The 25,327-nt window shown below is 49.0% G+C and overlaps 2 protein-coding genes across 7 annotated transcripts in view; both read left to right on the top strand.

The window, feature by feature from the left end:
* Positions 1-3,012: 3,012 nt before the first annotated feature.
* Positions 3,013-13,102, top strand: GOT2 (glutamic-oxaloacetic transaminase 2). 2 transcript variants are annotated; one of them, XM_006099220.2, is made up of 9 exons: positions 3,013-3,192; positions 5,163-5,291; positions 7,207-7,266; positions 7,788-7,949; positions 8,191-8,295; positions 9,447-9,597; positions 10,044-10,209; positions 10,943-11,093; positions 11,899-13,102. In XM_006099220.2, the coding sequence occupies exons 1-9, from the start codon at positions 3,013-3,015 to the stop codon at positions 12,019-12,021; spliced, it is 1,227 nt and encodes a 408-aa protein (XP_006099282.1). In that variant the 3' UTR covers positions 12,022-13,102. The 2 variants fall into 2 exon arrangements, with proteins under 2 accessions (XP_006099282.1, XP_023618637.1); XM_023762869.1 differs by lacking the exon at positions 11,899-13,102 and adding an exon at positions 11,702-11,783 and having other exon boundaries at positions 3,034-3,192.
* A 4,384-nt stretch (positions 13,103-17,486) lies between these two features.
* SLC38A7 (solute carrier family 38 member 7) overlaps positions 17,487-25,327 on the top strand; it is an 11,212-nt gene continuing 3,371 nt past the window's right edge. The window contains exons 1-9 of one of the 5 annotated variants that reach the window (XM_014464748.2): positions 17,487-17,540; positions 18,058-18,271; positions 19,291-19,668; positions 21,069-21,267; positions 21,478-21,622; positions 22,463-22,561; positions 23,211-23,268; positions 23,490-23,604; positions 24,653-24,833. In XM_014464748.2, the coding sequence (XP_014320234.2) occupies positions 19,399-19,668; positions 21,069-21,267; positions 21,478-21,622; positions 22,463-22,561; positions 23,211-23,268; positions 23,490-23,604; positions 24,653-24,753 (987 nt within the window). In that variant the 5' untranslated portion in view covers positions 17,487-17,540; positions 18,058-18,271; positions 19,291-19,398 and the 3' untranslated portion in view covers positions 24,754-24,833. Of the gene's footprint in view, positions 17,550-18,057; positions 18,272-19,290; positions 19,669-21,068; positions 21,268-21,477; positions 21,623-22,462; positions 22,562-23,210; positions 23,269-23,489; positions 23,605-24,128; positions 24,834-25,327 lie in introns of those variants that run through there. The other 4 variants (XM_014464749.2, XM_014464747.2, XM_023762870.1 and 1 more) reach the window with 4 other exon arrangements.

The following is a 25,327-nucleotide window of genomic DNA, read 5'->3' as shown; positions in this document are numbered from 1 at the left end:
CCCAATATGCCAAGGTTGTGGGTTCAGTCCCCAGTCCGGGTGCTTACGGAAGGCAAACGATCCATGTTTCTCTCTCACATTGATGTTTCTCTCTTTCCCCTACCCCCTCTCTAAAAATTAATAAGCATGTCCTCAGGTGAGGATTTTTTTAAAAAACACAAAAACTAAAAATTGCTAGGTAGACTCCCAGGAGAACAGCCAGGCATTTAAATTGCAAATGCGTATCGGAATACTTTGTACCTAACATATTTTGGTTGTCTGGTCAGTATTGCTTAATAGCTCAGGCTTTGAGCTTATGTGCAAAGTTCATTGAGAGGAATCACTTTGTAGGCCACTGGTTGTCTGTGTCGACTTCATCCCTAGAGCACTCGTTTTTATCAAGTGCACTCTCTTTAAAAACATCAAAGTTCTGCCGAAACTGGTTTGGCTCAGTGGATAGAGAGTCGGCCTGTGGACTGAAAGGTCCTGGGTTCGATTCCGGTCAAGGGCATGTACCTGGGTTGCGGGCACATCCCCAGTGGGAGATGTGCAGATGGCAGCTGATCGATGTTTCTCTCTCATCGATGTTTCTAACTCTCTATCTATCTCCCTTCCTCTCTGTAAAAAATCAATAAAATATATTTTTTTAAAAAAAAACAAAAACAAAACATCAAAGTTCTGACCTAACTGGTTTGGCTCAGTGAATAGAGCGTCGGCCTGCGGACTGAAGAGTCCCAGGTTCGATTCCGATCAAGAGCATGTACCTTGGTTTCGGACACATCCCCAGTAGGGGGTGTGCAGGAGGCAGCTGATCCATGTTTCTCTCTCGTCGATGTTTCTAACTCTCTATCCTTCTCCCTCCTCTCTGTAAAAAATCAATAAAAATATATTTTTTAAAAAATCAAAGTTCTTACAATGTGACAGAGAGTCTTTGCCCTTTTAAAGGAGTGGAATCATGAAGGACATAGAGGACCTGAACATAACTACTGATGTAGGACTGATCAAATTGAGTATCCCTGCTCCTGTATTTAGATTTTTAAGGTTGAATATATTCAAATTGCTTTTAGACTTCTTAAAAGATTCTACTCTAAATTCTATTCCTGTTTCTGAGAGGATTTCTATGCCAAATAAACATTTTAAAGAATGTGACAAATCCATGCCCTTCCCACCATGTCACAAGGGTACATCTGTCCCATGGTTAGGGACAATGGCTCTGTCATCATTGATTGACGACCATGGAGACAGAGCCATCTTTTTAAAAATGAAAATTGCTTACTAGAAGCTCTATCGTATGTCCTTGACATTCAGAGTATTCCTTTCTCTCATCAGCTGATGACAGTGATATAGACAGGCAGGTGGCTACGGGTTTCCAGGGTCTGAGTTGTGGGTAGGAAGCAACAAAAGCTTGCTTGAGGCCCTGTTCTGAGTTGCTTGGGGATACCTGTTTCTTACTGTTGCTGGGATATTGGAGCCACCAGGAAGCCTAGAACAAAATGCGAGCGTTTGTGTGTTCTGGCAGTGGGACTGTTGAGGAGGAAGAATGATGTCTCCCGAGACTCTAGAAAAGACTTAAGCTATTGAAAAGCCGGAAAGACCTGTATTTTATCATAAAGCCTTGTGACCACGTGTGCCTTGAATTCTCTGCATACTTTCCTCACCAGGCTTAGTGGCACAGAGGTTATAAATAAGAGTGTAGTGGGATAACTTAGTAACAGTGATGCCAGCTAATATCAAGTACTCACTCTATACCAGGCTCTGTTCTGTTTTATAGTTAACTAGAGGCCCAGTGCATGGAATCTGTGCACGGGTAGGGTCCCTAGGCCTGGCTGGCGATCAGGGCCGATCGGGGCCTTCCTTCCCCCAGCTGCCCGGCCTTCCTTCATTCCTTGCCACCCCCTGGTGGTCAGCACACGACATAGCAAGCAGTTGAACTCCTGAGGGGACAATTTGCATATTAGCCTTTTATTATATAGGATAACTCAGTGGTCGGCAAACTGTGGCCCCTTGAGTGTGGCTCTTCCACAAAATACCACGTGTGGGCACGCACGTACAGTGCGATTGAAACTTCGTGGCCACACTCAAGGGGCCAAAGAGCCGCATGTGGCTCGCGAGCCGCAGTTTGCCGACCACTGGGATAACTCCTTTCGTTCTTATAAAAACCCTGAGAGATAGGCAGAGTTGTGCCTCATTTTACAGACTGGCTGTAAAAATGGAAGTATATTCATGCCCGGCTAGCATGGCTCAGTGGTTGAGTGTCGACCTATGAACCAGGAGGTCACAGTTCGATTTCCAGTCAGGGCACATGCCCGGGTGTGGCCTTGATCCACAGTGAGGGTGTGCAGGAGGCAGCTGATCACCGATTCTCTCTCATCATCATTGATGTTTCTATCTCTCTCTCTCTCTCTCCCCCTACCCCTCTCTGAAATCAATAAAAAATATATTTGAAAAAAAATGCAAGTTTATTCATGTCCCTCCCCTTACCTGATCACCATACGCCTTGCCCCCTCCCCAAAAAAATTAATGATTCCCATATTTTCACTATATTCAAGGTGGGGCCGAGGAAACGTTTTAACAAGCTCTCCAAATGACGCCCTTAACAAATTTGGGAACAGGATAAAAACCCAAGCCCCTTGGGGTGGGGGAAAGTTGTCACACATTATCCTCTTACACTGGTCCTTGCTGGCTTCTCTAGTTTCATCTTTTACCATTCTCAGCTTCTCACCGCCAAATTACTTGAAATAGTCTTTGCCTGGGAATTCAGGTCAGGTCTGGACTGCATTGAAAGCCTACACATGCATCTTGTCCTCCTCGAGATGATTCAGGGAGGTGGCCCCTTCCGCTTCTTACAGGATTTGTATTGAAATTATTGGTCTTCCCCACCCTTCTGCGAGGTGCTCTGAGGTCTCATGCATTATTGCATTATGGTGCCTATTGCTTTACCATGTGCACAATAAACATGCAACCATTCGTTGAAGTGGATTTGTGACAGATCCAAGATGTCTCTGGCCATGGGAATCTTGGCTTCTGTAACTGATGTCTTGTCTTTCCCATTTCAGCTCCTGGTGGGCCCATGTGGAGATGGGGCCCCCAGATCCCATCCTGGGAGTCACAGAAGCCTTTAAAAGAGACACCAACAGCAAAAAGATGAACCTGGGAGTCGGTGCCTACCGGGACGATAATGGAAAGCCTTACGTGCTCCCCAGTATCCGGAAGGTGAGCGTGCCGTCCATCTCCTGCCTGGCTGGGATAAGTACACTGACGGGAGCACCCAGGGAGCGGCAGAAAGACCGCTGGACGGGGAGCCAGGAGACCCAGGTGCAGGTTCTGGCACTAACTGTTCCCATCAGGTTGTCTGAGCTGCAGTCCCCTTGGCTATAAGAGAGAGCCATTGGAAGTGCATGGTCTTTCCTAAGGTTGCATTTCTGTGATTGTCTCTGAAAGCGCCATAATGTCATATGTAATTCTGAGAGTGCACAAAAGGACCAAGAATTTCCATGCTGTCTCACGCATAGAATTAGGCCTTCGTGGATGGGCATTACTCTTATTTTCCATTTCTCTCCTTTTAATTGCCTTAATAAAGCTCACCTTCTCACACAGACATACTCTGTCCTTTTTTCCTATTGAACTATAGAATAATTTTCTTTATTTTTGTTGCATATTTATTAGTAGTCTTACTATTGATTATTATAGTTATAATTTAACTAATCCTCTAGGAACAGTTCTTTTTTTTTAAATATATTTTATTGATTTTTTTACAGAGAGGAAGGGAGAGGGATAGAGAGTTAGAAACATCAATCAGCTGCCTCCTGCACACCCCCTACTGGGAATGTGCCCGCAACCAAGGTACATGCCCTTGACCGGAATCGAACCCAGGACCCTTCAGTCCGCAGGCCGATGCTCTATCCACTGAGCCAAACCAGTTAGGGCGGAACAATTCTTTTTTAAGAAAGTATGTCTTCCTTTGCATCTGTCCCTCCTCCATTGAAATATGAATGTGCTGCTTTGCCACTTCCAAAGTGGATGGTGATGTGTCTGTCATTCCTCCGTACTGCAGAGCTAGGCACCGTGAGTGGCAGTTCAGAATACTCTGGGGTAAGAGTATTCTCTCATCACCTGAACTGTTACGCCCTCGTGAGCCACTGCGGTAATAGAGCGGGGGCTGAATGAACCACTGAAGAAAAATTTCTGAGTACATAGGAGGGCACCTTAGGTATCATCTCTACAAATCTCTTAGTAGCAAAAAGGACTCAAGAAGCAGGGTGTGCTTTTGGTCTCAAATCAGTTTAGAATACCCAGCAAATGTAGCTGTTGTTGTAAGCTGGAACCCCACCACACACTTGTGTACATTAGCTCATCGGCTCTTCACCTCAACCATATGAGATGTAGAAACAGCTGTTCCCTCATTCAACAGGTGGGGAAACGGGCTCAGAAAGATTAATAATTTGCCCAGGTCAACACAGCTAGTAAGTTCTTAGACTGGCATATATCTTGAAATACTTTCTTTTTATTTATTTTGTTTGATTTTTATTATTTTACTAGAAACCCGGTACACGAAATTTGTGCACTGGGGAGGGGGTCCCTCAGAGGCAGGAGAAGCTCCCACCACTGCCGCTGCGCTCGCCAGCCCTGAGCCCATCTTCTGCACCGACCAGGGGGCAGCTCCTGCGTTGAGCACCTGCCCCCTGGTGGTCAGTGTGCGTCATAGCGATCGGTCATTCCAACGTTCAGTCGATTTGCATATTAGCCTCTTATTATATAGGATATCTGTTTTAAGTGTTGCTCTTAAACCTTGTTATGGTGCATCCCAAGAACGCCATTTTATGTTAAATGGTAACCAAGAGACACTACCCATCCACATAAAACTGACCTTTAAAATTAATTTAAATATTTCTGTTCTGCAATATAACATATAAAGTATTCTACTTATCCTTCTTCTGGGACAGTATCTCCAAATAAAAAAAATAAAGCTTTACCTCCAAAATTTAAGTAGAAAACATTTAATACAGGCTGGGGCAAAAGTTAGGTTTACAGTTGTGAGTACACAAAACAGTTTATTCTTGTATTATTATTAATTATTGTACTATTTTCTATATGAACAAACTAAACCGACTTTTGCCCCACCTGTCTTAATCAAGGTAATTCCAGGTGAAAAGAGCTAAACAGGTGCTTTTTCTCTTGTCTAGGCAGAGGCCCAGATTGCTGCAAAAAATCTGGACAAGGAATACCTGCCCATCGGGGGACTGGCCGAGTTTTGTAAGGCGTCTGCAGAGCTGGCCCTGGGCGAGAACAGCGAAGTGCTGAAAAGCGGCCGGGTAAGCGAGCAGACTCTGGTGTCATACAGGGTCTGTCCTTAAATGTAATAATTTAGATACATTTGAGATAATTCAAACAATTTAAAACAAATAAGAAAAGAAACATCACTTTGTGCTTGGTGATGGTTTTAGATGGCCACACTTTTGCTAATATCTCTGCTTTAGCTAATAAATTGACCCTACTTAAATAAAAGATTTCCTATAACACCAGTTCCAAAAAATATGGTAGTGACTTGATAGATTTGACACTGCTTTTCTGTTAGTTTCCATGTGCTTATGTTCATTTGACATTAAGTACGCTTTAGAAACTCCAAACTGTGCCTAGTTTTAGGCCTATACTTAGCCCCCACCCTCATGCCCTAAGCTTCCAGCTTAGATGGAGGAAGCAAGCAGGAAACAAGCCACAGGTAGGCTCTGGCAGCTGGGACCAGCCGGGCACTCTGCTGGTCCTTCACAGCCCTGCTGCCTCCCTCCTCTGAGGTCCAGGGAGCATCACTGCAGCCATGATGGGGGAGCACAAGTGTCCCTTAGTTACCTCCTTCCGGCTCCCTGAGGGGTCCCTTCTTGTGGAAGAGAGGTGGCCCTAAAGGTCACTGCACATAAGCTTTTTGCACACAGATTCCCGAATGCACCGTGGAGTACATGCAGGCCCACACTTGTAGTAGAGACTAGCATCAAGCATGCAGGCCACCAAACAGCTCACCTGACCCAACAGCTCATGTGCCTTATAGTTTACTTTCTTTTGAAACATATATGTTTCTCTAATGGATATATTTGTATGTTTAAATTTTTTTTCTGTTTAAGTCTGGGGAAAACACAAAGTAGCAAAACTACGCCCACACTTCTCCCCTCCACACCCCTCCAAGGACAGAATAAATACATTTTATTTACAAGACTGGTCTAAGTCCACAGGTTACTTCATTGACTCAGAGTAAAACATATAACCTTGACCCAGTGGGCATGGAGCAATGACCATAAGTCATGGACAGAATATGGTTTGAATATCCATACAGTCAACCACCTGTTAACCCCTCGTGAAAACTTCTGGGTTTTTTTCTGTAACTTTTGCTTAGTCTGTGTACCTCTAATAGTCAATTGTTACCTAAGTATGCGACTGGCCTATCTAAAAATAACATCAGTTTGCCTTTTATAAACTGCTGTGCCTTTGTGAACCATTGGTATCAGATCTACAGTCAGGTGTTTATTTTTATCACGCCAAGGTTTGCAGAGACCAAGTTTGGCTAGGAAAGAGTTTGTTGGTTGGGTTCCTCCCATTTAATGCAGTGCCCGCCAGTCCAGAAAACAGGTTGGTGTTTTGTAGAGCCTTGCTTCTATGGTGCCTTAAAAAATAAAAATAAAATAAAAAAAACACTGTGGTTTCCTACTCATCTCCTAACATGGACTGGTTTGAAGAAACATCTACTCAGGCATCTGTCCAAATGATTAACATTTCAGATTCTGAAAACTCATAAAAGGAGCCTCTTGGACAACCTTTGATATGTAGTAATGTTAGTCTAAGGTACTTTTCAAGGACCTTTGATGTTCAGAGTCACTCCATTTTGTATACTTGTACAATAATGTTTAAATGTGGTAACTGTTCTTAGTGTCTTTTCCCCCCCACTGGGGAGGTGGGGGTTTTGTCCTGAAAGTCTCACGTAACACGGGATGGTGCTACTAACAGGCTGTAAGGAATTAGCTCTGCATCAGCAGGGCTGTCGGAAACTGAGGAGACCGCCCTTTGGGGAACCAATGAGGAGAGTCCAGTCAGTCTGTGGCTTAGCAAATGGGGAAATGAAGCAGTGCCGCTCTCTCATTTCCTGGTGCTCATTTGGGGGTATCGTCAGCCTCTGTGTGCTTGGCCTCTGCTCTGTTGAGCTCAGGGAGTGGTGCCTCACTGACCTCGTGTCTCCCGCAGTATGTCACCGTGCAGACCATTTCTGGAACCGGGGCCCTAAGGATCGGAGCCAGCTTTCTGGTGAGTCTGGAAATTTCTTCAGCAAAGAGCTGTAGGATGACGGGGTTTTCTACCGCATGTGTGTTTGCTGACTCAGACGTAGACTTCCTGTCTCCACAACCTTGGAAGACTTCTCATTCCCTGATAAATGAACTCGGGGGTTAAAAATTAAAGTACTTAGAAGAAATCAGACATTATAATTATAGTAAGACAGTATAATAATAATGAATATAATTTATTGAGCACATCCTGTTACTAGAAGCTTTTATATTTTAACTCAGTTGATCTTTCTGAAGGAGGTTCAGTTAACACCATTTTACAGATGAAGAAAGTGAGGCCCTGGTAGGTGCTTGGCCACACGGCCGTGTAACTGTCAGAGCCTGGGTTTCCCCTGGGCAGTCTCGCTGCTTAGTCAGTACTGGCTCTCACTCAGGGAGAGGAGCTGTGTTTCAGGAGAGAAAAACGTCTTTTCCGTAAAATAGATCAACTTTTTTCACCTCCCCGTTCATCCGTTTTTCATTCCCTTTTATCCCATCTCTCAGCAAAGATTTTTCAAGTTCAGCCGAGATGTCTTTCTGCCCAAACCGACCTGGGGGAACCACACGCCCATCTTCAGGGACGCTGGCATGCAGCTGCAGGGCTACCGCTATTATGACCCCAAGACGTGCGGCTTTGACTTCACGGGCGCCATGGAGGACATTTCCGTAAGTGTGACTCGGGGGGGGGGGGGTGCATGGGGGAGGAGAATCAGGAATAAACCTCCTTGTGGAGACTTGAGGTCGCCCAGCGTGGTCTCAACACCTGACGTAAAATACGGAGGATGAGCCAACTCCAGACCTTGGGTTCTTTTTGTTATTTACCAAGTAATAGTGACCCTGTGGCATTTCAGGAAAATTGTCTCCTTGTCAAGCTGCAAAGCGATCTCACGGTTGTTTGTCTTTTTAGAAAATGCCACAGCAGAGTGTCCTCCTCCTGCACGCCTGTGCCCACAACCCCACGGGCGTGGACCCTCGCCCCGAGCAGTGGAAGGAGATAGCCTCCGTGGTGAAGGTGAGGGCCGAGCTGACTGGTGACAGTTCTGTGTGGTAACCAGCCTTCGGTGCTTCACTGGCTACAGCTGAACAGACAACTGCCAGGAGCCCACATGAAATTTCCACACTTTTTAAAAAAATGTGTTTATTTATTTCAGAGGGGGAGGACGAGGGAGGGAGAGAGAGAGAGAAATATCAGTAAAGAGAGAGAATCACTGATTGGCTGCCTCTTACACCATCCAACTGGGGATGGAGCCCGCAACCCAGGCATATGCCCTGACTGCGAATCGAACCGTGACCTCCTGGTTCAGGGGTCAACACTCAACCATTGAGCCCCACCGGCCAGGTCCACACATTTATTAATAGCCAGGAAAGAGCTCTGCATTTGCGAGATTAACAATTCTGTACTTGATGCTACATGAGCAAGGTCTAGGAAATTATGATAAAACTTTGTCGTTGCCTGGCCTGTCTCGTAGGCATCCACTGGCCCCACATGTCTGCTGGTGGGGTCTCCAGCTGTCCTGGTCAGTGGTTAAACTTGTTCATCCTTTTTCATGTCCCCTCCTATCCTTGCCACTTCCCTCGGCATCGCCATTGTCACTCATGGGGTCAGAATTCCTAGGGAGGAAGATAACTCCTGTCGCCTGCATCCCCATTGTCACTCCTTTTGGTTCCCCTTCCTTTACATTCTGTCAGACCTCAGCTGCAAACAGAATGAGAGAGAGAAGCAGCATTCGGAGAGCACTTTCAGGATGAGATGGCTCTGACATGGCTGGCCCCTGAGCCCTGGGTATAAGATGAGTCTGCCAGGGTGACTTTAGCTCCAGGAAGGCTGATGCTGATCCTGTGCTGACTAAACTGGAATAATTACCCAACCACTCAGGGCCTAAAACGAGGTTCTCATTTGAGTAAGCAGCTGCCTGGGGAGATGGAGATTGAGATTCTCCTTTCTTAGTGTCTTCTTGAGGGACCATACCAACCGGAGTAAAGAAATGTACATTGATATCTGAACTCTTAGGAAACGGAAACGTTGCCAAGCTGCCACCTGGAGAGGAGACTGTGTTGATTCTGTCTCTGTGAGGCAGGCCTGGTCCCAGTAAGCACAGTGACCATCTGGGCACCTTGAGAGGGGCTGCCTGGAGCTTTCATCTTCTTCTCTTTTCCTTCCAGAAAAACAACCTCTTTGCGTTCTTCGACATGGCCTACCAAGGCTTTGCCAGCGGCGATGGCAACAAGGATGCCTGGGCTGTGCGCCACTTCATCGAACAGGGCATTAATGTTTGCCTCTGCCAGTCCTATGCCAAGAACATGGGCTTATACGGTAAAGTGAAAGACCCAGTGCGCGTGTATTCTGATGACATTGAGGAAGTGCTGGGAGGGGTGCCACACAGGTGTGGGGTTGCGTATGTGTGTATGTTGTCCCTGTCCCTCCTTCCCCAGAGAGGCAAGACAGGTAAAATGGATTGTACTGATCTTAGCCACATCTTTAGTGTCCTTGAATTTTCCCAGCAAAGAAAACTGATTACTGCTTCTCTAAACAGTGACTATTCTATGAGCCACAAAGATGGGTGCAAGAGAAAGAGACCTTTAAACACTCTTGAGTATTCACCTTTCTGTTGTACCCGGATTCACCATCCTGGTTGCTAAAAACTTTTTACTCATAAGAGTTATTTTTGTGGTGTTTCTATTGGAAACAGCTAATGTGTAGCACATGTAATCGTGATTTGCTTTAGATAGAACTAGACAAGATCCATTCTTTCTTTTCAGGTGAGCGTGTGGGAGCCTTCACTGTGGTCTGCAAAGATGCCGATGAGGCCAAAAAGGTGGAGTCACAGTTGAAGATCTTGATTCGCCCCATGTATTCCAACCCTCCTGTCAACGGGGCCCGGATCGCCTCCACCGTTCTGAACAGCCCCGATCTGCGAAAGCAATGGTAAAGACACGTCGCCGCCCCAGCCACCCCCTTCCCCCCACTAAGTCTTCAAAGCTTGTTTATAATCAGCCACTAGTGACGCCCAGCATCACACAGCTACCACATGTGGAAGGGGGCAGGGAGAGAAGAGTGCCTTTTGGTAGCATTTCCAATAAATACATTGGTCTTTCCCTGGAAGAGACAAGCATAATGCAAAGATGGTATTTCCTTTTATTCCATCATCTCCAGGTTAAGTAAATTCAAGTTCATATTGAAGTACCCTACAGAGGAAAACTTCCTGAAGAAAATCATAGTTTTGTTTTTATTTTAATACCATCTGAATACCTTGGCACCTGAGCTCTAAGGTAGTGTTACTCAGTATTTGTTTGTTTTTTAATCTTTTTTTAAAATGATTTCAGAGAGGAATAGAGAGAGAGAAACAACAATGATGAGAGAGAATCATCCATCACATACCCCCCATTGGGGATCAAGCCCACAACCCGGGTATGTGCCCTGACCAGGAATCTAACCATGACCTCCTGGTTCATAGGTCAACGCTCAACCACTGAGCCATGCCAGCTGGGTATAAAACAGAATGCTATAAAATAGTTTTTTCTTCCTGGACCAGCATATGACTCAGTCAGGGACACACTAGGCTACACTAGGGAGTACTCAAGGAAAGTGAAAATGCTGTGAGCTGTGGCATATCTAACGGACTTGGCCAGAATTGAGCTGCATCCCAGGCTTTTTACAGGTTGCAGGAAGTGAAAGGCATGGCCGACCGCATCATTAGCATGCGGACCCAGCTGGTCTCCAACCTCAAGAAGGAGGGCTCCTCCCACAACTGGCAGCACATCACCGACCAGATTGGCATGTTTTGTTTCACAGGACTGAAGCCCGAGCAGGTGAGTGGACTCTCGGTAGCAGACCAGTTACTCAGTCCTAGGGCGCCTACTTATTCAGGATTACCCCGAAAACAGTCATTTTGGAGGCTTTTAGGGACATGAAGTATGTGTGTAGCGTTCATTCTGCTTTGTTTTTTATTAGTCATTTACCTATCTGCATCCTCTGTGAGGTACAGACTTCCAAAAAGCAGGACTTGTCTTCATCGTTGTTGTTTTTTGGTTTTTTTTTAAAATATATTTTATTGATTTTTTACAGAGAGGAAGGGAGAGAGATAGAGAGTTAGAAACATCGATGAGAGAGAAACATCGATCAGCTGCCTCCTGCATACCTCCTACTGGGGATGTGCCCGCAACCAAGGTACATGCCCTTGACCGGAATCAAACCTGGGACCTTTCAGTCTGCAGGCCGACGCTCTATCCACTGAGCCAAACCGGTTCTGGCATTCATTGTTTTTTATAAAGCAGATAACCACTGCTTCTCTAAGAGAGACCAGAACAAGCAGGGACCTGAAAATTAGAAGGAGAAACTGCTGATCCACAGCTGGATCCTGCATCTGTTTTTCCTGCAAATGCTGACTCTAACATTTTTTTCACCTGTTCCTCCTCAGAATTCATCACCCTATTTTAAAGTAGCTTTCCTTCCTTTCACTCTAAGCTAACACACCATATTCTGGGACTAGGGTTTAAGTGAAAAAAACAGAGCCTCTGTTATTTTTCTATCTTAACACGTGGCTCTTGTGCCAGGGCTGGGGACACACACACACTCGCGTGAGCTGGACATGCCCAAGCATTCTTCTCTCTGCAGGTGGAGCGGCTGACCAAGGAGTTCTCGGTCTACATGACAAAGGACGGCCGCATCTCCGTGGCAGGAGTCACCTCCGGCAACGTGGGCTACCTTGCCCATGCCATTCACCAGGTCACCAAGTAATGTCCGTGATGAGAGGAAACAGAGACAACCCCCCTGCCAACCTCTGCTGCTGTGGGCTGCACACGGAGGAAGAGGGAGGGTGGGTGGTGGTGGGCGGATCACTTCTTTCAACCACAGTACTGAAAACTCAGCGATGGAATGGTTTCTCGGCAAAGGACTTGTAGGGAACTGGGCAGAGGCATCTGTGGCTGGTGCGTGGAACTTTGTGGCTCTAAACCAAAATCTCCCTCATCTGTGTACCTCCAGCTTTTCCGAAAGAGTTTACATGTACAAGAACGTCATAGCCAAAAACCTGTCAATCACACCATTGCAATATTCCAGAAGCTTTAACCGAAGCACCTGATGGTGTCGATGCCACGTATTCGAGCCTCTCTGAGAAGACCTGGCTCCAGCCATCATGGTCAGCCTCACAGTTGTGCTCCCGGATTGAGCAGCCTCACCAGCAGACCACGTTGCAGAACCCGAGCTTCGTGAAAGCTAGCGAGTCGGCTGCCACGGCAACCAGGAACACGAAAAGATGCTGTTTCCGGTCTTACTTAAGAAAAAGAGCGAGAAGGCTCTGCTTCTGGTACTTATTTGTGGGCATTTCAATGTTCCCTTCTCTTCTGTCAGCGCTGCTCTTCTCCATAGACACAAAGATCTGTAGCCAGCCTAGATTTTCACCCTCTTCTGCTTGATGACCATCAACCCCACCCTGTAGCGCTTACTCACCTGAAGAATGAAGAACATAATTTACTGCTCACCCCACACCCTCACCTCTCAACAAAGAATAGCGGAGAATGGTTAACAGATTATTGCAGCGTCCTCTTCAGTGATTGCTTGTCTCCCGCCGGCATGTCGCCTCTGCCCAGTTGGACCTCGTACCCTAGTGCAGTGTTGTGCAGCCACTCATCTCCCGTCCCGGGGGATGCAGGTTGAGCCAGGCAGGAGGATATTCAGGTTTTGGTTTTAACCTTCGTGCGCTTCCAGCTGGGCTCGGGCTTCACTCACCCTTTAGAAAGATCACCACCACCTACTCTAATCATGTAGACCTACTGCAGCCTGGTTTCTCTGTTACAATAAAGTTACTGCGACCCAACCACTGTCGACTATGTTATATTTTCTCTTTAATGGGAGGGAAGGGCAGGAGTGGGTGTATGTCCCGGAACTCTGAAGTCCTGTCCAGCTGACCATGAGCCAGTGGGTGTGTGAGCTGTTCTGAATGTAAACTAAAGCCACATCCTTGTCTCGCTCTCACTCAGCTTGTCTAGTCCAAAGATGTTGGAAATGTAGATATGATCCATTGGACCGTGGGGGACAAGTGGAGTACCTCAAAGGATCTGTGGGTGTCCGCAGGGAGCGGAGGAGATGGAGGGGAGGTGGCAGCTTCAAATAGCTCTGGGAGTGAGGTAGGTAATCTAAACAATGAAGGTAAAGTTAAAAGTGATGCCACCTGGATGTAAGATGACCACTGGGGACATCCCAGTAATGAGAAAGAGGGAAGTGAGAGGTGCTGTGAGAATGAAAGTCCAGGATGGCACGTCTTCCATTTTTCAAATAACAAATCCTGTTTTATATATGTTTTTATTGAATTCAGAGAGAAAGGAGGGGAGAGGGAGGGAAACATCCATGTGAAAGAGAAACATCGATCAGCTGTCTTACATATGGAAACCGAAACCCCAACCTGGGTATGTGCCGTGACTAGGAACTGAACCGGTGACCTTTTGGTGCAGGGAATTGAACCTGAAACATGGACCCCAACCGGGAATTGAACCATGACCTCCTGGTTCATAGGTCGACACTCAACCATTGAGCCATACCAGCTGGACCACAATCCTACTTTTCTGGAACATCTATTGATGCTTAAAAGTTGGCAACTGATTCAACTTTTTAAAAATATTTTTTTAATGATTTCAGAGAGGAAAGGAGAGGGAGAAAGAAATAGAAACATCAGTGGTGAGATAGATTGGCTGCCTCCTGCACTCCCCCATACCTGGAGACGGGCATGTGCCCTGACCAGGAATTGAACCTTGGCCTTCTAGTTCATAGGTCGACAACCACGGAACCACGCTGGCCTGGCCTGATTCAATTTTTTTAATGATTTACAGGCAAGATGCAAACAATAGGTCACCAGTTTGCAACCTCTACCATAAAGTCATCTACTCTTTAGCAGACATGGAGCAATGGCGCCTGCTTGGCATCAAGGTGACGCTGTCCCCTTCTGCTTAGTGGTAGGAGCCATTCAAGGCGGGCCAGGCTGGAAATGGAGCAGAGGTCAGGCCCCGAGGAGGGGACAGCGGGCTTAGCTTGCTCGTTCCCTCTTGTTGCTCACTCCCTGAGGGGCATGGTGCACAGCAGGCTTGCTCCTGACCCCAGCTTTTCTGTGTCCCTGTTGGGAACGGATGCACCAAGGTGGTAAATGGATAAGTAAGTGAGCTTCCTGGAATGGACTTTGACTGAATGTCTGGGAAAGTATCCTAAAACAGCATGTTATTCGGCTGTGCCGTTCAGGGACTGACTGCCCAGGTTAGCAGAAGCAGCTTTAAGTCTCCCTGATGGAACCACATGGTTGAAAGTTGGCCACCAAGACAGCAGGAAAGGGAACCTGACCACCCTGCTGACCTCGTTATTTTTAACCACAGGTATTGCCAGCTCACCCTGGACTAAGTCCCTTTCCTCACCAAACGCAGTCACGTGGGGTGTGTTTTTCTCAGCAGTTCAGACTGTTTGCCTTCAACCCTATCCTAGTTTTCTAGTCTGGGTCGAATATGCTCATGTTCATCCACTCGATGAAGGAGGTAATTTGCTCAGAATAGCCTCTCTTTTTTGTTTGTTTAAATACATATTTATTGATTTCAGAGAGGAAGGGAGAGGTAGAGAGATGGAAACATCAATGATGAAAGAGAATCATTGATCGGCTGCCTCCTGCATGCCCCCCACTGGGAACTGAGCCCACAACCTTGGCATATGCCCTGACCAGGAATTGAACCGTGACCTCCTGGTTCATAGGTTGATGCTCAACCACTGAGCCACGCTGAGCAGGCATGCCTGTTTATTATAGTTCAAAGTAGAATAGTTTCCAAATCTGGATTTTAAAAAAATATTGTTTCCCTAGCCTTATCTCTGGACATTCTGACTCTATGTCTGAGATAAGGTTTGGGGGTCATTTTGTTCTTTTAATAATAAAAAGAGAAAATTTTCTAGGAGGTTCAGAAACACCTGATTTGTTGACCAGCCATTGGGTACTATTGGACTAAACTGCCTCAGGCTTCCATCTACATGATCAAAGCCCAGCTCACTCAACCAGCTTGAGAATTTTTTTAACCTTTTTCCTTATGGGCTGTGGAAGTTTTTTTCATAGAAATTATTGGTTTGCATCTAATAAATAGAAGATAATTTTTTTATTTTTTTAAATGATAATCTTATAAAACTCGAGAAGCCCTGGCCGGGTAGCTCATTTAGTTAAAGTTGTCCAGATATGCCAAGGTTGTGGGTTCAATCCCCAGTCAGGGCACATATGTACAAGAGTCAAACAACATATAAATAAGTGGAACAAGTCCCTCTCTAAAATCAATGTTTTTAATCTTATAATTTTTTAATTGATTTCAGAGGAAGGAGGGAAAGGAGAGAGAGAGAAAGAAATAGCAACATGAAAGAAAACATCAATTGGTTGCTCCCTGCACGTGCCCCAACCAGGGATCGAACCCGCAAGCTGGGTATGTGCCCTGACTGGGAATTGAACCCACCAGCTTTTGGTGTACATCACACCAGCCAGAGAAATTTTTTAAATCTTGAGAATTTGTATCCAGAATATATAAAGAACACACTTCAAGAATAAAAAGAAAAATAACCCAACTAATAACTGGGAAAAGTATCTGAATAGACATTTCTCCAAAGACACACTAATGGCCAAAAAGCACATGAAAAGATGCTATAATCATTAGTCATCCAGAAAATGCAAATAAAAACCATAATGGGAATCACTTCACACCCACTAGGATGACTGTAATGAAAAAGACAGAATATAATAAGGATCATCAGGATGTGAAGAAATTGGACCCTCACACAATATTGATAGGAATGTAAAATGGTGGAGCTGCTTTGGAAAACAGTCCAGCAATTCTCAAAAAGTTAAACAGGCTTACCGTCTGACCTGGCAATTCCACTCTATACACTTACCCAAGACAAAAGAAAGCACACATCCACACAAACACATGTCCATGAGTGTTCATAGCGGCATTATTCACAATAGCCCAAAAGTGGAAACATAGCTAATGTCCAATCAACTGATGGATAAATAAAATGTGGTATAGCCATAGCATGATGAAATATTATCCTATACTAGAGGCCTGGTGCACGAAATTCATGAACTGGGGAGGGGGGTCCCTCAACCCGACCTGCGCCCTCTTGCAGTCTGGAAGCCCTCAGGGGATGTCCAACTGACAGCTTAGGCCCACTCCCCGCAATATGTAAATTGACTGAACGGGGAATAACTGCTTGAATGTGATGCTCACTGACCACCAGGGGGCAGAGCCTTGGTGGTCAGTGCGCTCCCACAGCGGGAGCGCTGCTCAGCCAGAAGCCGGGCTCACGGCTGGCAAGTGCAGTGGTGGTGGCGGGAGCCTCTCCTGCCTCCAGGCGGCAATGTGCTAAAGAACCCTCTCAGGGATGTCTGCCTGATGGCTTAGGCGGGGAGCAGGCCTAAGCCATCAGGCAGACATCCCCCGAGGGGTCCTGGACTGCAAGAGGGCGCAGGCTGGACTGAGGGACCACCCCCCCTCCAGTGCACGACGTGCACCAGGCCTCTAGTTTAGTAATAAAACGGAATGGAATGCAGTACCAATATGCTCCAACATGGATGAAACTTGATAACAGCTCATCCAAAACACCAAGTAGGTTAGTGGTACCAGGGGCTTGGGGGAGAGGAAATGGGGGTTGGGGGGTGTTTGACTACTAATGGTTATGGGGTGTGTTGGTGGGGGGAGTGATAACAATGCTGAAATTAGACAATGGTTATGGTTGCAAAACTATGAATATACTAAAAACGACTGTATTGGACCTTTTTCTTCAATTTCTTTTATTTTCTAATATATTTTTTATTTATTTCGGAGAGGAATGGAGAGGTAGAGAGAAACATCAATGATGAGAGAGAAACATTGATTGGCTGCCACCTACACGCCCACACAGGGAATCCAGCCCACAACCCCTGCAAGTGCCTGGACCAGAATTGAGCCATGACCTCCTGATTCATAGGTCAATGCACAACCATTGAGCCACGGCTGCCAGGTGTATTGGACATTTTTAAAGGATCGGTTTTAGGATAAAGTGAATAAAGCTCAAAAATAAAAAACGATTACTTTGAAAACCTGCAAACAGCTCAGACAGCCTTCAACAAGTGACCAGTTAAGCAAACCAGAACAGTACACACATACCGTGGAGACTACCTGCGGAAACTACAACTCCCAGAGTGTCCCGCGCTCCGTAGCCCGACTGTCACGTGACCTCTGTTCACGTGTCTCCCCAGCCGGCTGGGACATGAGGTACCGTGGGTAGGTGGCTGAAAGTAGAAAAGCTGGAGGGTGGGAGTTTTAGGTCCCCAGGTACCCAAACCCCCGATCGCAGCAGAGCCCTGCCCACTCCCCGCAGGGCGATCGGAAGCCCGGCGTCCTTGGTCCCACGGCCGCCCTCGGCTGGCCGGTTCCTGCCCAGTCTCCACCCAGTCCTAGGCCCGGATCAAATCCCGGTGCCTCCGCCCAGTTTACCCGACAGCAGCCCACTCGCCTCACTGCATGCCTGGGGCCATCCCCTCCGCGCGGGGTGCGCCCTGGTCCACCTCCCAGTGAGTCCACCTCTCCTATTTCGGGGATCCAGCCGCGGGCTGGAGTGGGGTCCCGCTCCGCTTGGGAACCGAGGGGCCTCCTGCAGTGATGCCAGCTCCCCGAGGGCGCCAGGCTCCTAGTTCTGGTTCTGCCGGCTGCCCGCTGTGACTTTAGCCCAGCGTCTTCCCTCCGTGCGCCTATTTACCTGACTGACCTGGTGCTCCCTTCTACGACTTAGAGTCCGAGCGGCTCAGCTCGCCTCTATTTGCTGACCAGCACAAAACAGCTCAAACTCATCACTCTGCTGACGGCGGACCTTTAGCAAAGAGAAAAGAAGAAATTGGGGCCAGAGAGAGAGAAGTGAGGAGAATCAGATCCCAGGCGTTTGGGGAGAAGGAGCTGTAAGGAGCAGCACCCCCTCCACCGTAGCCCTTATCAGGTGGGAACAGCAGGTAAGCCGGGGAGGATGGAGCTGAGTAACTGGGGGGAGGGACGGCTGAGCGATCTTACACCCCTGTTCTGAGACGTGAGCAGGGCTGAGAGGGAGGTCACAGCTCTGGCAGCACTAGCTTTGCGGGGCTCTGTCTGGAGCTCTGCTGGGAGCCTGGGAGCCCAAGACTCCCTCTGCTACTCACTGCTCTGATTTTTTGGCCGAGTGGCTGGATGGGTGTCCCCTGGCTGGTCTTTCTGGAGTTGGAGCCAGCAGAGGGATACTTCCTCTGGGGCTGGTGTCTTGGTTGCATGCGTGGTGACCGATGTCTAAGAGCATCATCACCTTCCTTTCTCCCTCTTGTGAGTGTACCATTCCCGACTTTGTTGGACCAGGACCAGGAGGAGCAGTGGGAACCATCTGACTACTACCCAGGGCGCCTCCTTTGCCTTTCGAACCCCTGGCATGTTGAGGGCATCAGAGGGGATGGCTCTAGGGTGGGCAGTAGTTAGGTGAATCATGTGGGAGATGAGTGAGAGTTGGCCTGACTTTTGAAGGACTTCGGAAGCTATGGAGAATCCAGACACTGGTTCTGAGTGAGGGCTGCTCTTGGAACCCTGTGGTGTGGAAACAGGCTGGGAAGGCAGACAGATCGGTATCCAAATCCTACTCTGCAACTTGCTAACATATGACCCTGGATCACTGATTTGATCTCTCCAAACCCCATGACCCCTGTCGTAAGGATGGAATGAGATATGTCCATGACACTCCTGCCCATACATGGCCTCTTTCTAATGCCGACATGTTACTATCCCTCTCTCTTATGTTTGTCTTATATACCCCATGGATCTGTAAGCCTGAAGCAAGCAGGATTTGCCTCGGACCTATTTCTGTCTCTGCCACCCACACTATTGCCCCCAGTGCAGTATTCTGCACACAGGTGCACCCGGGTTCCAGCCCCAGCCATCTGATCTGGGGGAAGTCGTTTTACCTTTCTGTGCCCACCTTGGCATAACAGCAGTACCTGCCTTTCCTGTCTAGGCTGAGAAGAGCCAGAGCCCACAGGCCTCCTGGGAGAACAGCTCTGAACAGGGGATGTGGTGGTGAGGCAGAATCTGCAGACCCGGCCGGAAGAGGGCTGTCAGGACTATGGCCCAGGTCAGCATCAACAGTGACCTTGGCGAGTGGGGCTTCAGCACGGATGCTGGGGAGCGGGCCCGTCTGCTGCAGAGTCCCTGTGTGGACTCGGACCCGAAGAGTGAGGGGGAGGCCTCTCCTGAAAGTCTGAGCAGAGGCACCACGTCCTCGTTTGGGGCCATCTTCATTGTAGTCAACGCCTGCCTGGGGGCAGGACTGCTCAACTTCCCAGCAGCCTTCAGCACCGCCGGGGGCGTGGCCGCGGGAGTCACCCTGCAGATGGTGAGTGTGCGGCCCTGAGAGGGCAGGAATGCAGTTCAGCTGGGGAGTCCGGCCTCTTTGCCTCAAAGGGGAGGCTCTGCATGAGGGGTGATCAGAGCTACCACTCTCCCCACCCTCACGCAGGGCAGATGTTACCCATCTATGGCAGCATTCTTTCCTCTGAGCCCAGAGGAGGCTTCAAAAGCCTTGCGAGCAATCAGGGAAATTTGACATCAGTTGCATACTTAACAGTCTTGTGGTTATGTTTTTAAAAGTGGCCCTTATCTTTTAGAACTACATGAAATAGTACTGATGAAGTGATATGAGAACTTGTGTTTTCTTCAAAATAATCCAGAGCCCGGCCCGTGTGGCTCAGTGGTTGAGCATCGACCTATGAATCAAGAGGTCGCTGAATTGACTCCCGGTCAGGGCATGTGACCAGCTTGCAAGCTTGACCCCAGTAGGGGGCTTCTTTTTTTTTTTTTTTTTTTTAATATATTTTATTGATTTTTTTACAGAGAGGAAGAGAGGGATAGAGAGAAACATCGATCAGCTGCCTCTTGCACACCTCCTACTGGGGATGTGCCCGAAACCAAGGTACATGCCCTTGGCCAGAATCGAACCTGGGACCTTTCAGTCCGCAGGCTGATGCTCTATCCACTGAGCCAAACCGGTTAGGGCAGTAGGGGCTTCTTATCGATGTTTCTATCTCTCTATTCCTCTCCCTTTCTCTCTCTTTATTTTTTTTTTTTCTGTCCCCACCGCCCGGGCCGCCCCAGCCTGCCCGGTGTTCCTCGTCCCTCCCTTTCTCTCTCTTTAAAATAAATAAAAAATTATTTTTACAAAAGAGAGAGAACGTTTTTTAAAAAAATATTAATCCAGAGTGGGTGAAAGAATAGATGAAACAGGATTGGGCATGAATTGATCATTTTTGAAGCTGAGTAATAAGGACATGGGGGTCCATTATACCATTCTTTCTACTTTTGTGTGCATTTGAACTTTTCTACAAAGCTCCTTTTGTTTCTAAAGAAAATCTCAGGTCTCCAGTAATCTATTAAAATTGCCCTGCAATGCCCTGACCGGTTTGGCTCAGTGGATAGAGCGTCGGCCTGCGGAGTGAAGGGTCCCAGGTTCGATTCCGGTCAAGGGCATGTACCTTGGTTGTGGGCACATCCCCAGTAGGGGGTGTGCAGGAGGCAGCTGATCGATGTTTCTCTCTTATCCATGTTTCTAACTCTCTGTCCCTCTCCCTTCTTCTCTGTAAAAAAATCAATAAAATATATTTTTTTAAATTGCCCTGCAAGATGAGGTCTCTATGCCAAACCAGCTTTGAGCACTGGCCCCATAAATACTGAGCAAAACCAGGCTGTCCTTTGCTGCCAGGCCTTTTCCACACCCTCCTGCTCTGCCCCTGCCCACAGGGCATGCTGGTTTTCATCATCAGCGGCCTCGTCATCCTCGCCTACTGCTCCCAGGCCAGCAACGAGCGGACCTATCAGGAGGTGGTGTGGGCTGTGTGTGGCAAGCTGACGGGCGTGCTGTGCGAGGTGTCCATTGCCATCTACACCTTCGGCACCTGCATCGCCTTCCTCATCATCATTGGGGACCAGCAGGACAAAAGTGAGGCTCCCTCCGTAGCCACCTCATCCCTCCCCCTTGGCCCTGGGAATCCTAGGGGTGGAGGGAAAGGGCCTGGAACACCTTCCCCTGGGAATCCTCCTCCCGGCTGCTGGGCCCATTAGACAGATGGGAGCCCCGAGGCCCAGCGGAGCAGGAGGGCCGCACCTTGCAGTGGCCTGGTCTGACGTTCCCTCCTTCCTCCCTGTGCAGTTATAGCTGTGTTGGCAAAGGAGCCTGAGGGGGCCGGTGGCAGCCCCTGGTACACGGACCGCAAGTTTACCATCAGCCTCACGGCCTTCCTCTTCATCCTGCCCCTCTCCATCCCCAGGGAGATCGGCTTCCAGAAGTATGCCAGGTTCGGAGCCCCCACCCCAACCTGGGCCAGACAGAACCCTGGAGACCCAGGGGCTGCCAGGGAGCCCCTGTCCTCCATGCCACCTCCATGCCCTCCTGGGGCGGCAAGAGCGGGCAAGGGTGGCCGGCCAGGGCTTGCACGGGTTCCAGCAGAAGACTTTCCTTCCTGTTAGCAGCAAAGAGAGACGGTGGCCCTGAGCATCAGTGGGATATTCAGTGTCCGTGTCAAAGGGACAGGTGGCAACCAGAGGGCAAAGGCAGCCTCCGGGCCTGGACCTTAGCTTTCCCGGAGAGAATGGGACTTTTGATCAGTTGGGATTGCCACCCGGGCAGCATCTTCCACGCAGCTTGTTATGAAGGGAGGAGACTGGCTGCCTGACTCAGGGTCTGAAAAGCTGTTTCCTGCGCCTCCGTAATCGGCAGGGTCGCACTCAGCTGTCTCCAGGGTCCCCTGTCATGTTGACATTCCAGTATTTGTACCTCCAACCCTTTTACCTCCGGTATCTCCTAGCTCTCAAGGGCCCTCCTTGCAGCCCTCGCCACGTGTGGGCCGCTCTGATTGAAGCCCAGCCCTCCGAGCGCTGGAGCTGAGCCAGTGCATTTCCTGATGGTCAGAAATGCCAGTCTGGTCCCCTGTGGGGTCCAGCTCCCTCCTGGCTGTGGCCAGTTTCTCCAAAACTTCTTTCTCATGCATTTCTGGAGTCTTTGCTGGAAATAGCCTCCCAAGTTGTTCAGTAGACACTTGAGGTCACTAGAACGAAGGGTAGATGCCCCTGGGGTGGGAGCAGAGAAAGGGCGGCTGGGGCTGGGGAGGAAGGAGCTCCGTCCATTCTTCCCGCAGCTTCCTGAGCGTCGTGGGCACCTGGTACGTCACTGCCATCGTTATCATCAAGTACATCTGGCCGGATAAGGAGATGACCCCGGGGGACATCCTGACCAGGTGGGTGCGGACCCCCAAGAGACACGTGGGGGAGGATCGGCTGCTTGGGCCCCAGAAGGTGCCGAGTCAGACACCGAAAGGCCACACAGGTGCTCATCTTAAGGCTCGGTGGGGCTTGGCGCATCGGTCATCGTAGGAACAAGCGGTCCTCATCTCTCTCCGCTGAAGGGAAGTGAGAACCAGAGACGGGAGAGAGTTTGCCACTAACGCCCAACCACTGAGCCAACGTGAGATGGGGCCTCAGGCTGTGGAGCCTGCCAGGGTGGAGCTACACATTTTTCCAACTTGTGCGTCTCTGTAATTTCTGTATCTTCTACATGAGGGTGGATCTATTTGGTCATTTTTTTAAAAAAAAAAAAAAAAAGTTTCATTTTTTTGAAAGGAACAAACCAAAAAAAGTAAAAGCCCCGGTGTAGGAGCCAGAAATTCTGGATTTCAGTCCCAGGAGGGCCTTGAAGGGCCTCAGTTTACTGACCTGTGAAATGGAGATGTGCCCTCTCCCCGTTCCCAGACTTCTGTGGGTGGAGTGTGTAGAAGGCTCACTGGTGGAGGCCATGGTTGGCTGGAGGAAGAGTAAAGGCATGGGGGATGGGGGGGAGTTGGTGGCTGTGTGGGGTCCCCAGGCAGCACGTTCTTGTGTTTTCCACAGGCCAGCTTCCTGGATGGCCGTGTTCAATGCCATGCCCACCATCTGCTTTGGATTTCAGGTGCCAGTTGCCAGGTCCCTGCGGCCCCCTTAGCTCACTCCCCACCCTGGGATGGAGCCCACATCACGGGCAGGATGGGGGATCCTGGGAGGAAGGATGGAGTGGGGAACCCCAGGACTCGCCCCTTGTCCCTGTGGTCTTTGTCTCCAAGGTACCTCCCTCTGGAAACGGGGGGGGGCGAGGTCACTTCCCCAAGATAACTGTGACCTTCGCCCTGACAGTGCCACGTGAGCAGCGTGCCCATCTTCAACAGCATGCGGCAGCCCGAGGTGAAGACCTGGGGCGGGGTGGTGACGGCCGCCATGGTCATAGCCCTCGCCGTGTACATGGGCACAGGTGAGCGCTCCCACCTTCCCTCCGTCCCTCAGCGCTCCAGCCCAGCTTTCCCGGGGGCGGCCTTGCACCCTTAGCGTGTCAGACCCTTCTGTAGGCGTTGGCTTGAAGTGGGGCTGCCCTGGGCCAATGCCTACAAATGTCCTGCCCAAATGAGAGGAACGGGTTCATCTATTCATTCAGCAGCTCTGCCTGGTAAGTGCCAGGAACTATTCTCAGATGGGGGATGCCGTGGAGATAGGTAGGCCTGGCCCCGCCCTTGTGGAATGGACGGTCTAGTACAGTGGTTCTCAACCTTCCTAATGCCGCGAGCCTTTAAATACTATCCACTGAGCCAAACCGGTTCTGGCCATAAAATTATTTTTGTTGCTACTTCATAACTGTAATTTTGCTACTGTTATGAATCGTCATGTAAATATCTAATATGCAGGATGTATTTTCATTGTGACAAATTGAACATAATTAAAGCATAGCGATTCATCACAAAAACAATATGTAATTATATATGTGTTTTCCGATGGTCTCAGGCGACCCCTGTGAAAGGGTCGTTCGACCCCGAAAGGGGTCGAGACCCACAGGTTGAGAACCGCTGGTCAAGTAGGAGAGAGTCTATCGAGAGAAAAGCAGGAATCCGGGATTTCAGACAGTTGAGGGCCACAGTGAAACGGGACATGTGAGTGGGACTGGGAGGGGCGCCTTTGGGGGATGGTTCACAGAAGGCTTCTCTCTGAGGGGGTGCATTCGGGGAGGCCCACATGATGAGACAGAGTCAGAGTCAGAAGGGGCAGAGGAAGAGCATTCCAGGCAGAGGAACCAGAACCTGCCGAGTCCCTGAGCAGGGACCGAAGAAAGGTGTGTGTGGCTGGGGTGGAGCCAGGTGGGGTGGGCGACAGGGCCAGGTCCCCTGGGGCCTGGAGGATTGCTGGGAGCCAGAGCGAAAGTGTCGCAGGCAGGTGTGTCCGTGAGAGATGGCTGTGGGTGCTGTGGGGAACGGCTGGGATAGGGAGCAGGGCTGGGAGACCTGGAGGATGGCCCAGTGATTCCTCCACAGGCGGTTCTGGGGCCTCTGCCTCTGAAGACACAGCCAGGAACCAGGCAGGCCCTGTCCTCCTGGGGCTCATGTTCTGCTTGGAGAAGCAGATCATAAGTTAAAAAAGAAAAGGAGCCCTAACCCGTCTGGCTCAGTGGATAGAGCGTCGGCCTGCGAACTGAAAGGTCCCAGGTTCGATTCCGGTCAAGGGCATGTACCTTGGTTGCGGGCACGTCCCCAGTGGGGAGTGTGCAGGAGGCAGCTGATAGACGTTTCTCTCCCATCAATGTTTCTAACTCTCTATCCCTCTCCCTTCCTCTCTGTAAAAAATCAATAAAATATATTTTTTAAAAAAGAAAAGGAAAGAAAGAATTCAGAGAGAACGTGGGCTCTGAAGGAAATAGGCTGATGTGAGAGTGCTGGGGGTGGGCGATTGTGGGCAGGCTGGGTGGGGAGGCGTCTCTAGAGAGGGGAGATGGACCAAGGCCTGAGTGGTCGGATGAAGAGCTGGCTCTGAGAGGAACGTGCGGGCAGCGTGAGATCAGAGAGGTGGCAGTGGGGGCAGCCGTGAGAAGGCAGGGAAGGAGGCTCTGACCCCAGCCCACCACCCTCAGCCTGCAGAGCTGCTCCAACGCCCTCCCTGTCTGATGTTCCACCCAGCGTGGGCAGTCCCTCCGCCTTCCCCTGCCAAGAGTA

This window comes from Myotis lucifugus, unplaced genomic scaffold (assembly GCF_000147115.1).
Source record: "Myotis lucifugus unplaced genomic scaffold, Myoluc2.0 scaffold_263, whole genome shotgun sequence".
NCBI lineage: Eukaryota > Metazoa > Chordata > Mammalia > Chiroptera > Vespertilionidae > Myotis > Myotis lucifugus.
Note: the sequence above shows the minus strand (reverse complement) of the source record. Positions and strands in the feature narration are given on the sequence as shown.